The sequence below is a fragment of the Buceros rhinoceros genome, unplaced genomic scaffold (assembly GCF_000710305.1).
Source record: "Buceros rhinoceros silvestris isolate BGI_N320 unplaced genomic scaffold, ASM71030v1 scaffold2115, whole genome shotgun sequence".
Lineage (NCBI taxonomy): Eukaryota > Metazoa > Chordata > Aves > Bucerotiformes > Bucerotidae > Buceros > Buceros rhinoceros.
In genome coordinates, this window is record NW_010410937.1 from 9,506 (window position 1) to 26,773 (window position 17,268).

Here is a 17,268-nt window from a genome sequence, read left to right on the forward strand (position 1 = left end):
GTCCAGGACTGCGCTAGCCTGTGTCGGAGGGAACGGCAGGTCCCTGCTGCACCCCGCCTTCCCCTGGGCTGTACAGACAAACTGCTCGACAGAGTGCTGAGCAGAAAGTCAGGGCTCGACACAAAGCAAAGAGCAAGCCAGCAAAGCACAGCATTTCCACACAAACTGCGAGCCAATCTGTTGGGTGTGTTCAAACCCCAGCAATTTTCAACAGCTCTCCAAAGAAGAAACAAGGCTTGCAGAGAAATACGGCGAAACCTCTACCCAGCAATAAGTAAAGATACTGACATTATGGTGTGGCACTATTGTGCTGGTTGCAGGGACAATACGGGCTCAGAGTTACTGGGGTATGCCCAGTAACGAGCCTCATGAAAAGGGAAGTTACTGATGCAGATTTCTGAGCCATTGGATACACATCAGCAGGAGATGCCAGACAGTTTATGTCACACAGTTTGTTCCAACAGGATGGTGAGACACCAGAAAGGACGCAGCGTTTGACTACAGGCAAAGCTTCTTGTAACTCATAGCCATTCCTCATGGAGATCAGAGTGATTTCTACTGACCTCTCTCCATTGAACTTAAGTTTGAACTGAGCAGAAGTTGACCGCTGTGATTTTTACTCCGACAAATTCTGCACACTGTCGTGTGCATGAAGCTTACCTCCAGGGAGAATGACAGCACGACGTCTGACTTCGAAAGCTGGTTCTCATTTTCTTCTCCCATGTCAATTATTGAGGTGTTGTGACTACGTTTCAGCTTCTGCAGCTTGAACTCGGAGCCTCCTTTAGACACAGGCATGCTCTCTAAGTTTGCCATCAGTAGATTGACAGACGACTTCAGCTCCTCGATGTACATGTTCTCCATTTCTTTGGACACAAACTTTGGAAACTTGCGTTCCTTGGATTTGGAAACAAAAACAACAGAATGAACGGCTGTGACAATCAGCAACAACTTGTGGCACTGGGAGGATCCCCCAGGAGCATCTGCAGAGAGGTTTGTGAGTAGGGAACTCCCACAGATCAGATGACAAATGACAGCTTCCCCCTGTGTAATGCAGAAACATTACTGTGAGCTTCCCATAGAATTACTTCTTGGTACCTATCCAACTTCACCGTTTATTGCGTGCACCTGCATTTCATCGATTTTTCTATCTGCAAATGGCCTTCTTCATCTAAACATATTCACAATTACAAATGCTCCAGGACAGACCTCAACTGAACTTTGGGATTGACAGCAATTTACTCATGATTCAAAGGATGCTGACAGTTAGGGACTTGATTTCCAGTCCCCCAAATGTGCCAGCTCTTTTCAAAACATGTCTAAACTCCTTTAGTTTTCTAGGTGTGAAAGAAGCCCAAGGAGGGAAAATCAGTAATGTGTGGGCAGGGGTGTGTGGTCCCAACTTGGAGGAGTAAAACACCCTTTCCGCTATTCGCCAGGGCTCGTGTCTCTCTCCAACATGACAACTTTTTACAGTGAGTCACTTCAGCGCTGCTTGTTGTAAACAGAATATTTAAACATTAAAACTAGAGGTGAAAATGAGAGAAGAACCGGATGGTCTCCGACAAGTGTTCTCAGCTTTGAACCGCTGCCCACACTCCAGCTCTGTTAGGATCACTGCTCTGAGCCCTACATCTTCTGACAACTCTGCCCATGCCCTGAATCTGCTCAGGGTTTGAACATCTTTCAGTGGGTTATGAGAGACTGTGCAAGGCGTGCAACCACAAGGCAGCATCTGCAGCCAGGGAACTTGAGGCTGATGTGCAAAGCATCTTAGTGGCAGTTCAGAATATCGTAAAAAGCAGTTAGCAAAATCTATGCTAGAAGAGAAACAAGGTCATGTTTCTTCTAGAAGACTGTCATCAGACTGCTGAAAACGTACTCCACTGCACTAGTTTTTGCATCAGTCCTGAATGTCTTACCAATTACAAGCACAGGTCACAGCAGCACTCGCTGCTTAACCAAGCAGTTAAAATACAGTCTTCTGCTTCCAGTCTCAATCTTGGGAAGCGATTCCCTCATGTAAATAAGACGTGGCGTAAGATAAACTATGTAATCAGTCTGCTTTATTGTCTATGCATTACGTAAGTTGCAAACCACCCCTAGGTAAAAACAAACAATTGTTCTGTAGATTTTGAGAACTACTGCTGAAGCAATGACATGCAAACACTACTGCTTTTCCACCCTGCTGCTATCCATCTCTCCAGGGACTGCAATTTTGGCACTGCTCCCCACAAACCTCTTCAGAAGTGCAGCAAGGACTGAGACTTTTCACTGTATGCCACCAGCAACTTCTCTTACTAAGGCTAAAACCAGGCAGTTTGAAGCGATGCATAATGATTTAACTGGGATTGGGTTTGATGACGGAAATGCAGAGATACAGCTGTGGTCCCAAGTTACCCATCAGACTGGAGACAGAGCTGGGGGAAGTCTGGAGGAAGACACAATCAAGAGATGCAGACCACAGCAAAAAAGGGTGTTAGTCACCTTCACGTGTACTCAGAGCAGGGAGAGGACCAGAAACGGGGAGAAGTGTGGAGAGAAGCAGAGTTAAGAGACTGCAGGAATGACCAGTCCAGCAGGCTGGAGAAGAATGGGTCCTTCCCAGAAGGATATCTTGTTCTGGTGTCATCACCAGGTTTCATTTAGTAGCCCCCCCCCACATGCTCCTCCTTGCCCTTAAGGCCAGGTAACTGGCTCAGGGGGGAAAGGCACTGCAGGACAGCAGAGCACTTGCAGCTGCAGAGAATAGAGAGGTGCCTTGGCATCACTAAGCTCTTGGCTGTAATGCTGCTCTCCTTTAGCTGCTGGAAAAGTACAATAGGCAGAGTGAAAAGCCTGTCCAGCTTCGGCTTTAAAACATCTGCTTGACCTTGAGCATTATCTTCAAGCTGGCTGGCTCCAAGGCTGGGCTTACGTGCTTTGATGGAGTGAGCTGCACTGGGGGCCCTGCCTAATGCTGCACTGGTGCTGTGCTGAGCTGAACTCTCCTGGGCACATGAGGAGGTAAAAAGACCCAGAGCTGTGCTCTGGTATCTGGATTCAGGAAAGCCGGTGTGCACAGCGACTTGTTCAAGGTCACACGACAGGTCAGACAAGGGCTTGCAGAGGCACGGGTTCTGCAGTTTACAATCCCAGGTGTCTTTCAATCCCCGGCCTTTGTTGCCTCTGAACTGCAAATATCCTAGTGTGAATTTCTTAATTTAGTATGGAGGTATTAATTTGCCCTTAGCATGGAATCTCCAAGGCTGCCACCTCAGGTCTGGTTTCATGAGCACCATAAGTCTCCCTGTGCAGCAAAACTGCATTAAAAGCTGCAAACTGAAGATAAAATTGGTACCGCTATCCTTTCACTGAGCTGAATAGTGAGCCTGCCCTGTGCTAGAGGGGAAGCAGCCTTGCCTGGAAAGGAGGATACAGCGGAGGATTCAAAAGGTCATTTGGATGCCTCCAAAAGATGGTATTCATGGATTTGAAAAGAACAAGGTTTCATGTAGGCAGGTGCTGGCAGGATCTGACATCCTGGAGAGAAGGCCTGCAGCAGTAATGCGAAGGAGATTAAATATCAATACCTGCCAACTGGATCACGGGTAAGTCCCTTTTACTCTACACCACCCTCCAAGCTGCACGGCTGTGTTTTGAAGGTTGAAGTCTATGCAGGGAAATGTCAGGTTGTATTGAGGACTTTCCCCTTGCAGGGCCAGCAGTGGCATGGTTTGTTTTCAGCATCCCTGGGGGAGGAATGGAAATGGCAAAGTCTCGTTTGCAAAAAAATAATTCATGAAGCTGCAGTTGCTGCTGGCTGCCACTGAACTATGCATATTGTTGTCCCACACGCCATAAAGAGAAAACAAAACAATGAAACCAGGCAATCTCATTCTGGCACCCTGTGCCTGGCCACCAACCTCAGAACCGGGGCAGCAGCGCCGCACGCGGCGGGTTACATTTTGCCATGAACAAAAAATACTGCAGGTTTTCTTGACAATAAAATGGCAAAGGGCCAACTGCTGAACGACGGAGCTGCAGTCGGTTTGCTGCTTTGATGTGCCACTGTTTGGCCTCGTGGTTCTTGGCCATCTTGCTAGTTTTGTCAGCAAAGTGGGGAAAAACAGAACCCACCTGCCCAAAGACACAACAACTGCAGCCATTTAACAGAAGCGTTAGTGAAGGGTAACTGCGCAGGCGCTACCGCCATCCTTACTAATGCCTGACCACAAATGAACGTGCTCTGCTTTTCACACCCAGGGATATCAGTGCGGCTGCAAACAGCTCTGGTATCTCCTTTCCCATGAAAACCCCCAACTTGGGCACAGCTCAGTGCCAGGAGAACTGCCGCTGAAAGGCAGGTCCTTGGCCCGAGCTATGATTCTCTGATTAGACCTTTTTCTTTTCCTTCTAGTAATGGTTTCTTGATTATCAAGAAGAGCCAGATAGCTCATTCCCAATGACTTCAGCCCCATTAGGTCTTTATCAGTGACTCAGAGCCTCTGATTAGAGGCAAGGATAACATCTCAGCCATGCTGATGTCAACAGGATCCCGGGTTTCTGCCCACCTGTGGCCCACTGGAGGCCATGTAAATCTGCACGGTGCTAGGGTGTGACTTGCACCTAGGGAGATGTCTCCTTACAGAAGGGTCTCTAGGGAGTTTAGCTGAGTGGTTCATTATGAAAACTGCGTGGAGGTCCCGTGTCTGCTTCTCCAGACGGCAGCGATGTCTGCACACAGTAACACTCACCTGACTGCTTTTGTGCAGAGTGTGAATGTGTTTGGAACAACACATCTGAGGCACCTTCACTGAGGCAGCACCTACCTACGAGCAGGGAACTGTGGTTCTCGGCAGCTCCCTGAATGGCACAAACCCCATTAGGGCAATTCCTGGCACCTTTTTACATGCCACCACCCCCCTTACTGCCCAGCACAGATGTTTGACAAAGAGGGCTCAGATGCGCACCTGCAGATCCAGTTGGAGCACTTGAGCACAGCATCTTCCCCACCACTGAAGATTCGTAAGGGATTTTGTAGGAGCCTAAACTGTCCCAGCTCATCAGGACATTCCAGCAAAAGCACATCACAACAACTTAATCTGCACTTCTTGTTTTGTTTGTAGTTAAAAATGTGCTAACTTTAAACTGATGATCATTGGGAAAAGAAACCTGTGACAGAAGGACAGGACCTGGAGGCTGCATCAAACTACTTACGTGATTCTACATGAAGAGCTTATTAATCTAGAAGACTTTTTTCCTACCTTTGCAATTTGCTCTGCCATTTGAAGACGTCCATCCAACTCACGTCTGATTTGTGCTGCTTGCTCATCTGGGTTGTCCAGCTGCATAGAAACAAAAGGCAAATCAAAGTGAAAAATTAACCAGTGCAGCAACTTCATGAGCACTTCAGTTCTTCAGACTGAACCATCTGGACTGTGATTAAGCATAGCATAGAGAGAGTGGTAACAGGCCCTGCTCTGGGACACAGCCCCCCACAAAGGACACACACAACGTTCACCACCACAAGACAGACATGAGCAGGGCACTGTGCAGACCCTTTTTTGATGCTTGCTCAGCTGCCTTCTGGGGCTGAGCATCTTCACCCCAAGGTCTTACACCCACTGTGCCCTATGAGCTAGCCTGGCAGCCAGCCTTGACAGTGAGTATCTGAACCCCTGAAGAGCGGGGTGCCCTGCAGAGGCTATCACTTCACTGGTCCTTGGGAAGCCACAGCCCCCCATGCTGGGACAGGACACAAGGCACCTCCAGATCACCAAGCCAAACAACCCCCTGCCCCTGCTTGCCACCCAGTAAAGACAGAAGGTGGCTCAGCAGAAATGCACAGCAATAGCATTTGCTTATTTTCTTTCTCTTTTCCCCCAAATTGCTGCATTCTCATCATTACCAATTCATGCAATTGGCTTCCCTGCAGCCTTCAGCAGAGATCCATTTTTTTTTTTTTAGCAACACACTGCCCACAACTCTGTGGTTCCGTGTTCAGCATCTGCCTGGCCCTGAAATGCCTTCTGAGAGTAAAATGTTGTTTCTGTCAGTTAAGCAAGCAATTACAGCACATGTGAAAGAGGCACAGTGAGTGCTGTGAACAGTTTCCCATTGGCAGAACTCGGGGCAGACCTATTATTTTTAGTGGGAATACATAGACATAAATTACAGAACAACAAAAAAGCACAAAATCAAACTAGCCCCCAAAGAAGTCAATAGCTGCTGTAATGAGCTGGCAATTTTATAGCTGCTTTCCAGACTCTAACCACTCTTTAGACTCCTCTGGGGTCAATTCGGCCACAGCACAAGACTAGAAACGTGTGTCAGCAGGGTGGTGATGGTGTCCCTCCACCCACAAGGCACAAAACCAATCTCAGCCTGGTGCAAAACCTCATGGTTTTAGTTCATCTCCTCAAGCAAACGTGACTTCAGGCGGGAGGGCTGGCTCCTCCATCCAAACGCTGCCTTCCTTAGCAAAGTATCAGCCCCTTAGAGCTAGCAGCAAACACAATTGCAACAAACTGCCATCAGTCAGCCCTCCCACCAATTGCTACACATTAACAAGCTTTATTCACTGGCTTGGGGTTGTGCTAACCACCTCCTTGGGTTTTATCCTCCTTTGGAGACAAATTGCTTGACAAAAGAAAGGCTCAGGGTGGTGCAGTGCAGTCTGGAAAGTTACAGCTACAGCAGCTACATAACTTCCAATTCTCAGTCTGAGGAATGATGAGCCTGTCCATTATTGCTTCCCAGCTGAGCTGGGACATGCCACTTTCCCCCAGACCCACTGCTTTCCACGGCATCACCTCCGCTGTCTGCCCGCACATCCTGCATCTTTCTTCTCTCACACTCGCTCGTGTAGCTCTGCATGCGTGCAGATGTGCATGTTGCTTCACTACTGACGATTTTGCAGAGAGCTGACATTCATCACAGCTGAGATTGAGGGAAGGTCTATTTTTCATCAGTTTTTGAAAGCCTCTGTTACTGATTTAATTCAAGCAGGAAAACTACAAAGTGTGCTGACTGTGATCCAAACCCACTGAAGCTTCAGTGATCTCTGCTGTGGCTGCCCAGGTTTCATTCACCAGCTGCGCCACATAAGCTGCTGCCTTCACCTTTATATTCCTGGTCCCCAAACCAGCACAGACCCATGGACCACCGGCACCTTTTCTGGATCAGCTGCTCCCACTAATTTATCCACGAACAAATGCATCACAGAACCAGCCTCCAGCAATGTGCTGGCATCTCTCAGAGCTGCTTCACTAAGAGTAGGAAATGTATTTCCATTCTTTGCAACTCTGAAGGAGGGGGCATTGTTTGAATTCCATCCGAGGTACAGTAATTGAGGTTAATCACACACTGCCTAAAATAACTCACACACTAAATTTAGAAATCAAGGATGTTGCTGTGGAGGAGGGCTGCTTTTGTGGGATGATAATGAGCCAGCGAACTGCTTCACACTTTCTGCACTATCTTGATTTTGCAGATGTTTTCCAGTGATGCTACGGATATCAAAAACCATGTCAGGAAAGATCTGACTGTAGAAGATTATTTTTCTTAGGAGGCAACAGGCATCCTCGGCAGCCTCCTGGGCTGTGGTCGAGTGGGTAAGGTCCTTCTTTTCAGGACTATGTGCTGCTGTGCTTTCAAGGTTAACCAGTGATCCAAGCCAGGTAACCTGATATTTAAAGGAAGCGAAAAAAAATCTTTCCAGGCTGTATTTTCAAAGACTCTGCATGATAGCTCCATGGCAAAACCTAATCTTTGGGAAAGCGAGCACTGCTGTGGCCAACAGAACATTTTCTTCTTGTTATCTACAGATGAGTACTGATGAGGCAGTCCCTGAGCGTCCTCCTGGCACGTTCAAGCAGACCTCTTGAGACTAAGAGGAGCTGCCCAACAGCTCAGCCACCTCCTGTTCCTGAGCCTGGGAAGGGATCCTGCTGCCGTCAAAACAAACTGAGTATGTTTCACACAGCCATAACACTATACAGGGCCATTAAGAGTAATGCTGGCGTCCGTAAAATATTTTGCTTGTGAAATAAGGTGAGGGGCAAAGGCAAGGCATGAAATCTAAGCAAGACCAAACATCCAAGTAAGGCAACACAGACCCTAATATCATTAAAACTCAATTTCTCAACTAGAGAATCAGCTTTTTATTTTCTGCCATATGCATACCCACTTTATATTCAAATACTTGACAGCCAAATACATAAGTGATTTACAAAGTCAAAGAGAAATTGAATTAGTTTCGTTCTGCATTATGACTATGTTATGGGTGTGCTATGAATAAAGCAAAGATATAAATCATAAGGTTGCCCAGTCAATTAAATGTGAAGAGTATTATAAATTTCAGTATATATATGATTTGTCATATGCACTGGGCTTTTCTTCAGCAGCACGCCACAAATATATGACGTACATAATTTGCAATTCTCAACCGATCATTACCCAACTGCCTGCTGGTAAATTAGATGTTTTCACACATCTACCGGCATACAACATTAGTTCTCTCTACTTGCCCTGTAGAGATTATCTATGTCGGTGTAACAATTGCTAAAGTAAAAGAATAAAAATTTTAAAAATGGTGTAGATCAGATTCTGAGTGGAACTCAAAATTAACCAGCATGGCAGCCAGCCTGTCCTGATGGCACTGCGGGGCATGCACCTGTTTTAACCCCTTGTGACCACCCAACTGCAAAAAAGATCTCGCAGTGGACAGAAGATTTTAGATATAAACTTCTAATAAGAAATAAATTTTAAAGGGCCCTAGAAAATGAAAGAAAGAGGTTAAAAATATTCATCATGCTAGTCTGACAGTTTTAATCACCTGTTAGAACCAGCTGCTGGGCTGCAGAAGCAACCCTTTGCTTCCATGACCCTGGAGCAAATTCACTGTGAGACTTTTCCTCATGTTATCCCAGAGGATGGAAAATACTATCTCTACACCATTGAAAGCTAGAAGTAAAGGCAAACAAACTTAATTAAGTCATAAGCTGTGCAATAGGATGCCTAGGCACCTACCAAATCCATGCCTAAACTATTCGATCGGTGTGTCAGAAACCTCCTGCATATTGCCCACCCTGAGCCTTGCAGTTTTTAAAGCCGGGAGCCCAGGCTCACCTCCACTCACCCCGGGAAAAGCCAGAGGCAGTTCAAAGCCACAAACGGTGTTCAGGAAGACTTCACATTCCCGTGGTTTTGGAATCACAGTGTTACATAGCTCACTTTATCACCACTTAAAGCCAAAGCATTTACAATCACAGCCCTGGCTCCAGATGTAATGCTGGGGCGGTTGCGGGCTTCCCTCCTCTTCCCTGCTTTGCTGCCCCAAAGCAGTTTTGCTTGGATTAACATCTCAGACCAACCCACCTGCCTGGGGATCCAGCAGGGTAGGGCCCTCTTGCTGTCGGCTACAGTGAGAGGACTGCAGCCAGGGCTAACCCACCCAGCCTGGGGACAATGGTGGCGGCACAAGTGACACCCTGCATGCAGCACTCAGCCGGTCGGTAAGAGAAGAGTGGATCAAGCCATGCCACTGAACACGTATTGATGGAGCACGCTCCAACAGTCACAGGTGAGTTAAACGCGATGTGGAAGCTACACCTACGCTCTGAGCTCAGTGCTGCTGGAAACAACATTGTTGTAAGCTACGAGGGTTTATAATGACAGGATGCAACATACAGATACGACCTAGAATGATCAGTGTGGGATTTACGCCATGCGCTGTGAATGTGACAGGCCTTGTTGGTATAATTGCCATCAGCCCCCGCTAGAAACCACTGGGACAATTTAACAGTCTAATTCCTCCCTGCCCATCCCTGCTTCCCAGCAAGGGTAGCAAGTGTCACAACATCCCCACTCCTTAAGCATAACTGGGGCCTGCCTGTGTGAAAGCATCTCCCCTCCCTTTAAGAAAGCTTACAACGTGGTGGTGAACCCAGCCATCCTCCTATGCCGCATGATCCTGCGGAGGACAAGCCATTTGCAACGGGGTTCTGGAAAACCACATCTTAAATGCTCCAGAAATGAGAATGCTGAGCTGCAGCCACCTGCTTTGTGCTGCATCAGGAACAGAAACAAACCCTGCTCATCACCTCCTGGAAATGAAAGTAATCAGTCCAGGTCTCCATGAAATCCCCAGGCAGTGCCCGTGTGGTCTTACCCCATGCAGCGTTGGCACCCAGGGACAGGCGACCCCTCCTGCAGACCCAAAGGCAGGCACAGACAGGCTGCTGCCCAGCAGGGACTGCCTTGTCTGGGGCCACTGTCAGTGGCCTCTAACATTAATTTTCTCCATCCCTGTGGCCAGCACACCACCGTGCAAGCTGGAGGGTCTGAAAATCCTGCTTTGTGAATGATTTTCCCTGGGTGGAGCACAAGGACAAAAGCTGTGACCCACTCACGTCCTTCCTAAGCCTGGCTGATGTCCTCCCAAAATAATTAATGCAGCCAAGTACCTGTGGCATACACAGTTAGAGACACCAAAAGCCTCAGAGAGAAAACTTCAAGGTGCTCACCCTGTGACATGCTGGGAGCTCTCTAGCTCAGTAAATGGTTGATTAAGTATTTCAAAGCAAACACACTGCATGTGAAGGCTGAACAGCATCACAATACAGGTGACAATTTCATAGCTTTGATGTAGGGCTTTAGGAGAGATCTTTGTCTCATAAAAGGTGGTTTTGCTTTGTGATGCACAAGAGAAAACACTGAAAAATTCATAGGTCCCCATCAATTAATAATTAATCTATCAGTCCATGTGTACTCACAACTTGTGGCATCAGCAGCACTGAGTGCACCACCTGAAAGAAACACGTGGCCTCCAAAGCAACTCATTGCATGGAAGCCCTCAGTTCCTTATCATCAATCTCTGCCCATGTCTCTGAGGCAGGAAGTGGAGGAGGATCTGAACACCCTCTCCCTGGACTGCAGGTGGAATGCTGACCTCCCTTTTACACTGGGAATGCTAAGGCGCCGTGGTGGGGTAAGTCACTAATGCCCTGGGCGACATGCTAATCCTCTGAGCAGCAAATGGCAACCCACAGACCACCGGCTGCCTTGGGATCCGAAATGGGAGCAAGGAAGAGGAAGCAAGGACAAAGCTGTTACACATCTCCCCATGTCAGCAAAACCGGCAACATCAGCACAGCCCGACCATGGATTCAGCAATCGCCACTCATATAGTTTGAGAGGGGATGTTGGAAGAGTCAGAGGGAACCCGCAGGACGCAGCCTCTCCACCAGCTCTTGGGATTGCAGCATGGTGCTGTCCCCACACATCCCAGGAGAACCGCTCACCCAGTGTCACTGCACGACAGGGATGCTCAAAGGCCACCTCTCCTCTGGCCAGACAGACCTCCCCAAATCAGTCCTCTAGGCTCAGAGTCATGCGGAATATTTCTAGCACAATGTAAAATTCCCCCTAAAGCAAGGAATTACAATCTGTGCCTATTACTTCACCCAAATTATCTTTTTCCCTCCGGTCGGCCCCAGCTCCTCACACAGCCCTGGGGCTCCAGCACCCCGAAAGGTGACAAACTCCCTCTCCTGGAGAATAGCCCACACCGTTTTGCTCCTGTGTAAGTAAAATTGGCCTTGCTGCAGGAATTCAGTCACTTCCAACTGTGGCTGCACATTGTTGGTTGTTTGCTGCAGACCGGTGCCCACTCCCGTTAGCCTGGCAAGTTCCTGGGTTATCTAATGAACGGCTGCTGCCATGAGAGAGCAGTCAGGGGGTCCTGGAGGGGTGATGTAGAACAGCAGAAAGGACTGGGATAATTCAGTAAGGGTTGCTGCTTCCCCCTCTAAGAGAAACCTTATTTCACGGTTCACAAACTTCAGGGTTGCACTAGACTTGTTGGTGAAAACATTCTGGAGGATGTACAGCCGCCCCTTCTCACTCAAGAGCTGAATCTTATAATGCTGCGATAAGTCTACGCTTCACCAGCCACCTGGGCTGTGTAGGCTCTCGTCCATCACATCTGCCTGCAGATGCTGGGTTGGCACCTGCCTCACCAGGTGAGGTCAAGAGATCCACTCAAAGTAACTCCCGTCTAAACGCTGCCTTTTGGATAGCTGTTTATCCCATGAGCTCCAACATATTTCAGGGAAGCGCTGGTGGCACGAGGAGGGCACAGATTTCTCAGGCCATCCCTGCAGTCAGCATTCATGGGTACTGCTGCTCATCTGCAGAGCACTGATGAACCAACCAGCACATGCTGGTGGTGTGGCAAGGGCAGGCAGGTGCTTGGCACAGACCCTGTGTAGGAAATGGGGTCAAACCCCTTGACATCTCAGTTACAGACCCAGCCGCCACCATTCCCCCTTTGAGCTTTGCAAGGCTTTGCTGTGGGGCCGAGGAAAGCTGAGACAAGCAAACCAGCTTGCAGCTTTTCAGCAGGTTGTGCAAAGATACCTCCAGATTTATGTGCAATGATAAATCAAAGTAAATGAGAAACCAGATTCAGCAAAACAGAGGGGAAGAAAAAGTGCTGCCTGCCTTTGCAAACGTTCTGCAAGCTGTTAAGAAAAGGGACGGCGGAGCACTCCCTCTCAAAAGGCACGTCCTTTCCATCTGTGGCCAGAGAACTTCTGAACCCTGCAAATCCCTCTGCAAGATCATCCGTGTGGAGTGTACAACACTGAAAGGGCTTAAAAACTAAGCTGTGCAGGGGCTCTGACCTCCGAGCATGCCTTAATACCCTCTTAAGGCATTGCATAAGGATGCTTGAAGGCATGCGGGCAGCATACGCTGAGCTACAGCACCATGAAAGAAACTGGACTGGCTGGTTGATGTAGCCTGAGGTAGATGACTACATTTAGCTTGCTTCTGTTTCCTTACAGCTTATTACATGCTGAAGTTCACATCAGTTAACAGGAAGAGAATCACCTGAATTTCCTATTCATGACAGTAAACTACTATTCAGTTCCAAGTCGTTCTTACAGCTGGAATTAGCTGTAAAATTAACTCATCCCAATCTTCACAGCAGAAAGATCACCATATCCTCAAATCCTCATCTTCTGATTAGAAGCTTAATGATAGATACATTTGTCATGTAATTGAAAATGGGCTTTGGCTTTTGATGGAGTAAGACCCAGGAACATCTTCACAGTGTCAATGCAATGGGCAGGGCCGAGGCAAAGCTATTGCACAGGAACTCACGCCACCTCTAAAAGTTTCCTCCTCTGTGCTGAAATGTGCTTGGGGCTGGGGTCTCAATTCCTGCCGATACAAGCAGAGAACTCCGATTTTTCTTCCTCTTTCATCACCATAACAAGGGATTTTTGACTCGCATCCGTGGCTGCAGTACCTGAAAGTCCTCCAAGAACACAAGGCAGCAGCTTCTGATGGGTTTCACAGTCACAGCGCATTAACGACATTTCAAATCAAAAATTCTACTCGCGGATGCTTGTCAGAGGTGGGTATTTGGGCATGAGAAGGTGTCTGGAGAGGAGTGCTGCTCCTGCAGGGAGAAGTCCTTTTGAATCGGAGGTGCTGGGTTCCCTGCTCATGCTGCACAGCACTTTCCGAGGACGTTTTTATGTAGCTCTTGCTTGTTCAAGGACTAAGACAGAGAAAATTGCAGTGCTGCCCATTACAGCTCATTTTGGTATTTGCGAAATTTAGATCATCACAGTCAAAGACCTAAAGAGACCATTCTCCTGAACAGGCTGATATGTTTCACACTGGTTTGACACGGCAAACTCTCTTGTGAGGTCAGGGAAAAAGCAGTTAGGAGAATTAAGCCTCTAGGCAGCAAATCTTCAGCATGCAAAGAGGTCACTACATGTTCTCAGTGGATGGCATCCTAAGGGAGCTGAAGTTTCTGGTTCCACCCATGACGAGGGCCATGCTTCTCCAAAAAATCTCAGTGTACATCACTATTAGACTCCCTGCTACAGCGATGAAGAACTGGAAGAGAACTGCCCTCCACAGCAGACCAGGCTTTCAGTCCCTCCCGATTGCATCTAAATTGACACCAGTTAGTGGAACATTATCAAAATCTAGAGCAGAAACCACATCTATAAGTCCCTCTGGTCAATACATAACAACAACAATTATTAATAAGTAATCATTATTATTATGCTAAATTACTATATTATCACAGAATCATAAATGTGGCAAGTCTTTCCATGGTCTACACTGTCCTCGTTACCTTACTGGTGAGGCCAGTCAGCCTAGAAAGCCACCCACACAATATGGAAAATGCTGTTAAGTGTCCATATTAAACGTAAGATAAATAATTTACATGTACAGATACTATAACAAGTACAGAAGATGCTGCTTCAGCCTCGAAGCAGCAGATACTGCAAAGCTGCAGGACATCTCACCTCCCCTTGCACAGCAGCCTAGGGAGCATGGTACTTCTGCTCCCAGCCCAGCACTGGCTTTACTCCAGCCAGCTCAAACCGCAGCAGTTGTGAAACTGGGACACAGACTGGGCATTGCACTGTCGCACCCCGAATCCAGGCTCAGTGCGTGCCTGCCTGACCCCCAACACCCACCCCACTGCGGAGCGAGCCATGCTAATGCTCACCAGCCCCAGCTAGACCTGCTGTAGTCACACTGCCTGTGGCAGTACAGGCATTGCCTGGGGGTGCAGGTGCACCCCAAAGGACAAGGCACTGCTCCCTGGAGAGATACACCCCAACAGCAGCTACCCAACAAGGCCCCTGTCATGTTTTGCACTTCCCTCCTTTACTGCCGTTGGAGGCTGCTGCTGTAGGCTGGCACCTCAGGTTTGATAAGCACCGATGAACCCGTGCACAAGGCGAGGCTCCCAGACAGCTCTGCAGAACAGTCTCATGGTGGATGCGGCTGGGGACCTCCCCTCAGAGCTGCTGGGAGAGGCACTCCTCTGCCTCCCTGCCCTGGGGACCCTTGCCCAGTGCATCTGTGAACAGAGAAGCCGCAGCTTAGGGCCAGGCAGATATAAAGCTGAGATGTTTGGTCTTTAACCCTTTACTACATAAACCCTGCAGGAGACCCACCAAGACAAATACCCGTATCTGCCCAGGCAGGGGAGGATGGGCAGCAGGCATCCCCCTTTGAGGACAGGGATGAGATTTTGGTGTCCTGGGGTTCAAAGTCCCTGAAAATGGTACAGTTTATAATTCTTCCTAGACTAAGAGCCATCACTTTTTACATCTCATATTGATGTTCAGAGCAGGCTCCAGGAGCGCAGCCGTGATACACACATGCAGTGTCATGAGTCTTCACCATGTTATCACGCTGCAGACGATTTTCTTCTTGTCAGGCAGCCAAATGAACCCTAATGGCCTTCCCAACCACGACACACAGACAGCGCTGGCTACAGACCTCATTTTCTGACACATCGGCTGTAAAAGGCAATGGCCTTCAGATAAGAGAGCACGAAGGTTTTGGAGGCTCCTGCGAGACCCAGAGCACAGCAGCAAGAGCAATTATTTTTTTTCCAGAGTATGCAGTGCAGGTACTAGAAAATATTAACACACGTTAGAAATATTTATAAAAAGCCAGACATAATTAAGTGATTTGCAATTGAAAAATCAACAATCCAAAAGTTCAGCCGTGTAGACAGACAGTGTTACATATAACTGCAGTTAATGCGAGCTGATTGAAACAGAGACAATACAGCAGCAACAGAAAAAGACAGTCAATCATGGTCCCCCTCGTTAACATCCTTCTCTATGCAGAATACTACGTGAAATTTTTGAGCTGCTCTGCTGTCCCGGAGGGAGCAGGAGAGCCGTTTGCCCACTGTCTGCTCCAGCTGGAGTGGAGGTACGAGGCGTCTGTCTGTCCAGCACCGCGCGGCTGAGGCTGCACCAGCCCTGCACACCTCGGCCCCAGACAGCGATCACCACAAGATGGCAGATGGAGCCAGCTTGCTGTTGAGCATGTTAAAACACTCTCTACAACCCCACGCAGCTCACTCAGAGGCTCTTTGCAGACCCTGTGTGTGACATGGACCCCAGCACCTTGCGTATGGGGGGATCAAGGCAGAAGAGAGTCCAGTGCTGCCCTGAGGGTTTTGCACTGTGTTCATGAAAGCATCACCAGCCTTCCTCAGCCACCTCCAGGCTTCACCCACTGCCTCTTAATTATATTTACCTGGAACTCAGTATGGATGGAGCCTCCAAGCAAAGCCTTTCCATCCCCCTAGGGTGGAGACCTGTTTTTCACACTAATTATTCTTTGTATTTAAAGCCAAATAATACTTCAGTTGCCCAACACCTTCATCCCAACCCAGGCTAGACTACCTCAGCTTTAGCACATGCCAGGATGCACCACAGTTGGAGATGAGGGAGAAGCACCCACCACCATGAACCCCGGAGGGGCACCCCACCCCTGGGAGAGGCAGGCAAGGGCAGGGCTGGGGTGTCAGGAGAGATGGCACAGTCCTCTGCAGCAGAGTTCCATGAATAAAAAATGATGGATTTAAGGACACAGCATGGGCTGGATGGTGGGTTGGGCCTCACTGTAGCTGAGCAGTAATGCTTCCAGGCAGTTCCTCTGCAAGGAGTACTCTCATCTCCTGCTTTTTGAGAATGTACGGTTTATTTCAAACTACATCCAGCAAGGCATGACCTCTTTCCTTTGAAATCATTACCAGGGCAGGAGGCTTTTGCTTACAGAGTTAGAGAAAATATATTGGACACTGAGACTACAGCATTATAGTCTCTGCTATTGTTGAGGTCTCTTGGGGCTTTCTGAATGGCAGCACATTGCAAAAATAAGGTGATAACCTGCTCTCTGATCCCACTTCATCAGTATTCTACCCTCAGCCTTCCCTTTACGCTTCTCCCAAGAGCAATGCACTTCATATGCAGAAAGGACATGCAAGAGAGTAGCGCAGAGTATGCAGCTGGAATCCAGATGTAAGCCAGAATGCAATCGTGACTGCGAGTCTGCACTGTTGGTACCTGCTCATCTCAGACAGCAGCTGCGGTTTTTTAGAAATGAAAAAACACCAATGAAGAGATTAAAGAGAAAAGTCATGCTTGAAGCGTTCTCATGGGATTCAGCTTTTTTCGCATTCTGCTCTGTAACCAGGTCAAAATTGTGCTGCTAGAGACACCCTCTTACTTCAAACGAAGGTACCATCAGTTGTTACCATTTATAAACCCACAGGAATAGACATGTATGGAACCTACAGCTTCCTCTCTCTTTCTTATTATTGATCAAACAGATCTATGGAAATCAAGGGGAAGAAAGCAGTGCTCGGGGCACTGGTAAAAATAATGAAACCACCGGCAGAGTCCGATTGCTGCCCTGGCTGCTAACCCTGCAGAAGAGCGG

At 48.1% G+C, this 17,268-nt stretch overlaps 1 protein-coding gene across 1 annotated transcript in view; it reads right to left on the minus strand.

The window, feature by feature from the left end:
• The window catches only part of LOC104493146 (calcium-dependent secretion activator 1-like), a gene marked incomplete at both ends in the record, with an annotated part of 42,396 nt that overhangs the window by 1,895 nt on the left and 23,233 nt on the right, over positions 1–17,268 (minus strand). The window contains 2 exons of the mRNA XM_010135775.1: positions 661–897; positions 5,247–5,327. Of these exons, the coding sequence (XP_010134077.1) occupies positions 661–897; positions 5,247–5,327 (318 nt within the window). The remainder of the gene's footprint in view (positions 1–660; positions 898–5,246; positions 5,328–17,268) is intronic.